The sequence below is a fragment of the Tenrec ecaudatus genome, chromosome 1 (assembly GCF_050624435.1).
Source record: "Tenrec ecaudatus isolate mTenEca1 chromosome 1, mTenEca1.hap1, whole genome shotgun sequence".
Classification (NCBI taxonomy): Eukaryota; Metazoa; Chordata; class Mammalia; order Afrosoricida; family Tenrecidae; genus Tenrec; species Tenrec ecaudatus.
Window position 1 is genome coordinate 67,624,721 of NC_134530.1, and position 8,513 is coordinate 67,633,233.

An 8,513-nucleotide genomic window follows, 5' to 3' on the forward strand; every position below is an offset into this window, starting at 1 on the left:
TTGGTAATTGTGAGAATCACCCCTAGCCTGCGGTTATGGTTTATTGGTTTGGTAGAACACTCTACATTATTGATATACTACACTGTTTTCATACATTATACTCTTGATTGATATTTTGGTAGTTTCTTACATCTATTTTGAGTAGTGTTTTGAACATTCTTATACCTGCTTTTATTAAATACACAAATATGTGTGTGTAAGTAGGTGGGAAAATAGTGAGAAACAGAAATTGCTGAGTGATGGGGTATGCGTACGTTCAACTTTAGGGGATACTGCCAAGCATGTTCTCAATGGGATGCCACTCCCCTTGGCAGTAAAAGAAAATTTGGCTTGCTTTTGCCTATAGTAGGAAGTTTTTCATTTCATCCATTCTGCCTTGTAGGATTGTTATGGATGACAATGGATTAGTGGTTTAAGAAATCTTTGCTGACCCCAAGGAGATAAATCTATTGTGCTGTGTCTGAGTATAAAAATTTTACCATTACCATTTAAACCTACAATACATCTGGAATTGATTTTTGTGCACTGTGTGAATTAAAAACAAAAAGATTAAATATCTACATGATCCAAGCACTTACTAAAAAGTCTATTTTCTTGTCTTTTAATAAGGTGGTAATTTGTTAATTTTTATTCTTATAGTTTTAATGATATACATGCTGAAAGCTAAGAATTTTCCTCTGATTCACTACTTGAAATGTATCCCTTAGATTTTGGTATGTAAAGTTTCAAGGATCATTATTTCTCAGAAAATTTATGTAGTGGTGTCATTTCTGTTATTTTTCCTTTCTCCAAAATTTGGTTAAATGAAACCTCTGAAAATTTCCAGTTAGTAGGATTTCCCCCCCTAAATTTTCTTTTAGTAATTAATTCTATTGTATTCTGTCTAAAACTTTTTTATTATTTTTACTTTATGGAACTTAATATTTTATTCATAAATCACTTTACAATTAGGTGTAGTGAATGTTCATTTTTAGGGCATTATGTTTAGCATCTGGGCCTAAGATTTTCTTTATTGACCTTATTATTCAGATATTTTATATTAGCCTGTCCAATAGAAAATGTGATGACATATAATTAAGTTTTTTCCAGTAGCCACATTTAAAAATTAAAAATAAACCAAGGAATTACTTTAATAACACATTTTATGTGATTTAATATTAAAATTAGTATTTCAACTTTTAAACAAATAAAATTATTGAGATACTTTATATTCAATTATTTTGAATCTTTAAAATATAATACATGTTTTACACTTAGAACAAGTTCATTTCTTTAAAAAATACTTTTATTGGGGGCTCTTATGTCTCTTATCACAATCCATACATTCATCCAATGTGTCAAGCACATTTACACATATGCTGCCATCATCATTTTCAAAGCATTCTCTTCCCACTTGAGGTCCTGATATCAGTTCCCCACTTCTTCCCCCACCTGCCCTTCCTCATGAACCCTTGATAAGTTATAGATGATTATTTCCATATCTTACATCGTCCTCTGTTGCCCCTCATCCACTTTTCCAATATTTTTCTCCCTGGGAGGGCGTTGTAGGTTGATCCTTGTGATCGATTCCCCTTTCTTCCCTCACCCTCTCCTAATCCTCCTGGTATCCCTACTCTCATTGTTGGCCCTGAGGGGTTTATCTATCCTGGATTCCCTGTGTTGTGGGCTCTATTCTGTAGCAGTGTGTATGCTCTGGTCTAATCCGATTTGTAAGGTAGAATTGGGGTCATGATAGTGGGGTGAAGGAAGCACCAAAGAACTAGAGGAAAGTTGTGTGGTCATGGGTGCTATACTGTGCCCTGACTGGCTCATCAATTCCCTGTGACCCTTCTGTGAGGGGATGTCCAATTGTCTACAGATGGGCATGGGGGTCTCCACTCCATGTCCCCCCAGCCCCTTCACATTGGGTATGATTTTGTCTTGGGTCTTAGATGTCTGATACAGAACAAGTTCATTTCACTATGGGCTAGCCTCATTAAAGTGTTAATTAGGTACATGTGGCTAGTAGCCATCATATTATATAGTAGAGTTCTATATTCTTAAATTTTGTCTGTTTAAATTGTCTGAACTGGAGTACTTTGTTAAAGTCTTTACTTACAGCACGTTTCTGGCCTTTCCTCATCTCTTTAGTTAATGTCTGCTTCATATAGGGGCCCTGTGTTGCTCTGTGCATAAGCATAATTTATATATTTATTGTGAACTATGAGATTTGGGATGATAAGATGTTCTTTTTCTGTCACATAGTGCTTTCGGCATGAAATTTACATTGCCTGATATTAGGGTCCACTTCTGGCTTTCTCATTGCTTCAATTACATGGCACATGGCTCATTTTGAATTTTAAAAATCATTCTGGCTATGTATCTTGTATGGAGATACATTTTGCTTTTTGAGAAAATTTGAAAATGTTTATTTTTTAATGAGTTAACACCATTCACATCTATACATAGAGCCGTTTGGTCTAATTTTATAAATTTTTTTTGTATGATTCCTAATTTTATTGCATTATATTTCTTTTTTGCTCTTCTATTTTATGTTTCTTCTGTAATTTGGTAAGTTCTTAAATTTTGTTTGTATTCTTGTGTTTACTTTCTATTTTTTATATCAAGTTAATTAGGCTGTACAATTACATGGTAAACATCAGCTGTCTTGTTGAAATTTCTTCAGCAATCTTTTAGTCGAATAAAGTTAATTTTATAGTATGTTGTTAATGAGTATAGTTAATTTAGTATAATATAGTTAATGACTGTACTATTTCCAAACTTTTGCATTTTAAACCATTTTTTCCTGTAGATATAATATTTAAAGGATAACTTAATTGCTATGATACATTTGAATCATTTGTTATTTTCTTGGACTTCTTGGAACTATTGTTTGATTGTTACTTTATTTTAATGTTCCTCATAAGAAGTCTAGGCCCAGGCCACTTTTTAAAAGTAATGTCTTCTTATTCATAGGCACCCTGAGGACAGTTTATTTCCAAAAACACTGTGAGTGGGAACCCATATGACAACATCCAAAAATAGATTGAGTTATGCCACTGAAATAAAACTATGGCCAAAAATAGAGAATGATTTCTAAGGGCATTGAATATAAAAAATGACAATGGAGTGAGACTTATCACATAAAGCTATTAATGTAAATGAAAAGTAAAACAGATTGAAACATACCCCATAAGGAAACATGTACATCAGAAGACACATTATCAGAATGGTTATTTTTGGTAAGATAATGAGAACAGTGATTAAAGATGAAGATTAAAAGTTAAATGATATAAAGGAAGAAAAAGTCCCGAGTGGATTAAAGAGGATGGTGGTTACCTCAACTTGCAATTTCCAGGGTGAGAGGGCATCCAAAATTACAAAAAAGAATAGGTGTAATGGGAGTGAGGAAATGATATACCTGAAGAGATAGATGATGAGGGGAGAAAGTGAGATAAATGGATTAGTGAATTCAGAGCTAGAGAGATTGTCAAAGGGATGTAAAGTGAAGGTCATTAGAACTGAAGAAGTTAAAAAAATGGGAGTCCATGGTATGGAACAATAGAGGCATGGAAGGCATTTTGGAAAATGACAGGTCTAATGACAAAGAGATACTGGAATTTGGGTGTCAAAGCCTTTGATAAATGAAGGGAAGCAAATAGAATTGTGGCATATAAACGGGATGAGGCCAGGTAGAGTGTGGTTGAATGAAATGACTAGTCTCTGCTCTTCTATGGCTTTATGATTTGGTCTGACAGGCACCTGATGGGGTGCTTTTGTGGATCTGGCAAGGTAGAGACAGTCCTTTAGATGGACATTCCTGCCGATGAGCTCTGAAACATTGAGTCCTTTTAACATCCATAACATGGTTAGAGAAAAGAACTGAACTAGGGGGTTAGATATTCTCCTTGAGTGCAGATTCATTCTAACTTGTGGTCATTAACTAGTGTGTCATATTAAGGAATCCGAATCCTCCTCAAGCTCAGTAGGAAAGAGATGGGGTCATTAGCAATGCCTTGTGGTAGGAGGAGCGGGATATAAACATTTGTTTGGACATATTCAAGCAACAGTACTAGGAAGGTTTCATCTCTCAGAGGTTTTGAGGTAGATGTTGATGTGGTATAAATGGATATTTCTAGACAGGTGCGTAACCATTTCATTTGCTGAGGGGTTTGGAATGAGAACAGGAGGTTACATATGCCCATCCTCCATACTATCTGTCATTTAAAGACATGGTATTACCTGCTTTATATACATGGACTCTTCTGATGAGAGCCTTAAGAGATGAGTGCGACTAGCTACATTTTCACATGAGGTGACAGAGGGCAGAGAGATTAAATAGGTTGCTTACGATTACACAGCAGATGAGTAGTGGGGTCAGAAATAAAATCCCAGTCTGTTTCCCTCCACAGCTGATAACATACTTTGGGTGACTTTTATAAGGATATAATTCTCTTATAGGCCTCAATATGTGGATGCTTTCAGAGCACAACCAAAGCTGGGTTTCTGAATTTATTTTGCTTGGCTTCTCCAGTGACCCCATCTCCAACAGGATCCTCTTCATTGTCTTCCTTACCTTGTACCTGAGCTCAATCCTGGGCAATGGACTCATCGTCATTCTGATCTGCCTGGACTCCCATCTCCACACTCCCATGTACTTCTTCCTCTGTATTCTCTCCATACTGGACATGGGCTATGTCACCAGCACCATGCCTCAGATGCTGGTGCACCTTCTCACTCACTCTCGGGCCATCTCCTTTGCTGGCTGTTGGATGCAAATGTATGTGTTTGGTGCACTGGGCCTATCTGAGGGCATTATTTTTGTGGTCATGGCCTATGACCGATATGTGGCCATTTGCTATCCACTGCGTTATACTATTATGCTCAGTTGGGGCTTGTGCACACGGCTGGCAGCTGGGACATGGGTCTGCGGTTTCTCTTTCTCTCTGATTCACACCTTCCTTACCATGAGGCTGCCCTACTGTGGGCCCAACATTGTCAACCACTACTTCTGTGAAGGCCCCTCAGTACGGAGCTTGGCTTGCATGGATACCCACCTCATCGAGATGGTAGACCTAGTCATGGGTGTATTTATGGTTGCTACTCCAGTCTCTTTAATTTTGGCATCTTATATTCGGATTACCCTGACCATTCTCAAGATCAAGTCCACCAGGGGCCGTTGGAAGGCCTTCTCTACTTGTGCTTCTCACCTGACTGTGGTCACATTCTTTTATGGTCCAGCCACTTACATCTATATGAGGCCCAATTCCAATTACTCCTCTGAATGTGATAAACAGGTCTCACTCTTTTACAATGTCTTCACTGCTCTGCTCAATCCCATAGTCTATAGTCTAAGGAACAAGGACATTAAGGGAGCTTTCCTCAAGGTGATGAAGCGTGGTAGGGTGGCCTGATGCACTGGGATCTAACAGACACCTGGGTTAGAATATCCAATGCAGAGAAAAGGAACAATGTTTACTAAATCCTCAACTAACATGGTACAACTGAGTCAACATAATATTTATCCAGTGGAACAAATCCATTGATCAACTTGCAACGCTGTGGCTATAGCAGCAAATGCACATGATTTTCCCATGCTCTTTATCGGCTGGAGGAAGACTTGGCCTACTGGAGTTTTTTCATCCAGGATGAAAAAACAGGGAGCTCTACCTGAGCTATGTCAGTCTATGACAGAAGTACAAGAAAACGGCTCAACGTGTTCAAACGTGTTCTCATTAGGGTCACAGACCTCTTTTCATAACCCAGTGGCCAAAATAAGTCACATGATCAAACTCATGGTACAGATTTAAGAAGTATTTTCTTCCCACAGAGAAGTAATGCAAGTCACATGGCAAGGGCAAGATGTATCATCCTTGTATTGGGAGGGCGACAAACTATGGAGATAATAATTTAATGAAACATAATGGCATAGGAATCAAGAGGACAGGTAAACAACATGAAACTGGCATGGTAAAAAAAGAAACAGAAAAAGACCAGGGTGATATATGCATTCAGAATGGTGAAGTCAATAATCTGTATCCGAACCTGAACACGAACCAATGTGATATATAGAATCAATGCAGTCCCTGGGCCTGGTTTGGTGCATGGAACCAATGTGGCTCCTGGTGGTTCTAATGTAATAGAACCTGCAATCTATGGAAAGGTTTTCAGGGCTTGGCATAGCAACCTGGGCTCTGGTTACAATCCTACTAACGTGCTGTGTGACTTTGAGCAATTCAATTCCTTTCTCAGGACCTCACTTCACTCGGTTATAAAATGAACACCTTCAATTTAATGGTCTCTGAGGTCCCTTGTGCCTCTCAGATTTTATGTCCCAGTCAATGGAATGCTTGGAAATGGAATGCAATGAACTGTGCCAGTCTGATGTGAACTACATGGAGAATAAAAAAATAAACATAACGGGCAGCATTGAGAGCAGTGACTCTTATTCTTTCTTGAGACCACAGTGATATATGGGATTCTATAGGAATGCTGGGGTGGGGTCAGGACCAACATCCAAATTTCTTCCAGTTCTCTGAAGTCCCTTTGCTGAGAACCTCCTAGACCTAGTAGGTGACTTATACCAAGACTCAAGGAGCTCTCCAAGGAGTACTAAGGCCTACAGATGTTAAAAGGAGACAAAAATATTTCCCCAAAGCCAACACTCATAGGAAGCCTTCCCTTAGAGCTCACTGTCTGATTTCAGATTCCTGTCATCCTAAAACATGTGAATATAAATTTTTTTGTTAAAGCCTTGCTCCTAAATGCTTCCTCCCCACCCACTATACTGATCCCAATTCTACCTTACAAATCTGGCTAGACCAGAGGATGTACACTGGTACAGATAGGAACTGGAAACACAGGCAATCAAGGGTGGATGATCCCTTCAGGACCAGTGGTGAGAGTGGCGATACCGGGAGGGTGGAGGGTGGTGGTGGAAAGGGGAAACCGATTACAAGGATCTACATGTGATCTCCTCCCTGGGGGACAGACAAAAGAAAAGTGGGTGCAGGGAGACGTCGGACAGTGCAAGATATAACAAAATAATAATTTATAAACTTTCAAGAGTTCATGAGGGAGGGGGGAGTTGGGGGGCAGGGGTAAAAATGAGGAGCTGATGCCAGAGGCTTAAGTCGAGAGCAAATGTTTTGAGAATGATGAGGGCAATGAATGTACAAATGTGCTTTACACAATGGATGTATGTATGGATTGTGATGGGAGTTGTATGAGCCCCTAATAAAATGATTTTTAAAAAAAAGTCTCATGAGAAGCACATTCAACAACAACAAAAAGTCTTGTACTTGTGGTATTTCTGTTACAGAAGTACTAGATATCTAAAATATTGATCATAGAGGTCAGAATGGGATTGCCCCATCTAGAAGAGTAGATAATATCTTCTGTAAAGATTTCCGGTCTTGGACGCTATGACATTTGACAAAGCTGCAAATATTTATAAAAGCAGATTGCCATAGCTTTCCGTCACATAGCAGATGGTGGGTTTGAACTGCCAATCTTTTGGTGAGCAATCGAGCACAGATACTACACACTTAAAGCCGACAAGGATGTGGGGAAGATTGAAACTAATAACAGTAACAAACAAAACTAATTGTATTATTATAAATAATATAACTGTGGTTAAGTAGGCATCAGAGAAAATAAATATCTTAAAATTTTGGGAATAGTATTTTGACAACATACTGTACAGCTTTGGACAGATAGAACTTTAAGCACATTTTATACATTAGTGAGTAAATTTGTTTTGCATAAGAGTGTGGGGTACCAAACGGAAACTACTTCATCTGTATTTTAGGATTTAACAAATCAGTAATTATATTGTAGACAATTACACTCGAGTTTCTCATTCTTGCAAGTCAAGAGGAGGAAGCCTGCAGCTGTCTTAAGTGTGTGAACACCAGCTCTTGGAGCAGGAGAGGAACAGGACATAGGAAGCCCTGAGGCTGTGTTGAGGCCGTATATGTACTCCAAGACAATGACATTCTCAACATTGCAGGGCGTCTTCTGCTAAAGCAAAGCTTGATTGGGAAGACCAGGGTCCTGAGAACTGGAATTGGAACATATGGGCAGATCCTGATGCAGTTTGGAGACTTAAACCTTTACGTTCAGCTAAATTTTCTTTGCCAGTAGAAGCAGCTTAGTCCCAACCTGGGATTATCCTTCCTTTGCCTAAATAATCCGAGATGGCCTCCCTTGGTGGTTGTCTTGCAGGACACTCCAGATTCTCCCCAGAAGCTACCCTGGCATCTCCCTTTGCTTTTAGATCTGTAACCAGACGCACGTTATAGAGAACTTATTTACGGATGGACCCAACAACATGAAGCCTGCTCATGCAGGCCGCTCTGGCTTCAGAGCTGGGCTCCATTCAGTGTTCTCTCTCACGGTCATGCTTTTGGTGTTTGACATGTAACATCCCATCACTTATCATCCTTGAGTAGTATTATGCTGGAGCTCCTGTGGCTGAGTTGATTACACTTTGTACTACTAACTGAAATGCAAACCGTTCAAACCGATCAACC

General features: G+C 38.9%; 1 protein-coding gene across 1 annotated transcript; it reads left to right on the forward strand.

Moving 5' to 3' along the window:
• The first annotated feature begins 4,448 nt into the window (after window positions 1-4,448).
• On the forward strand, window positions 4,449-5,393 carry LOC142434873 (olfactory receptor 2A12-like). The gene has a single exon (XM_075539461.1). The coding sequence runs from the start codon at window positions 4,449-4,451 to the stop codon at window positions 5,391-5,393; it is 945 nt and encodes a 314-aa protein (XP_075395576.1).
• The last annotated feature ends 3,120 nt before the right edge of the window (window positions 5,394-8,513 follow it).

What these genes read in the sequence shown, in the direction of transcription:
- LOC142434873 (XM_075539461.1), top strand. Translation starts at nt 4,449, where the DNA reads ATGTGGATGCTTTCAGAGCACAACCAAAGCTGGGTTTCTGAATTTATT.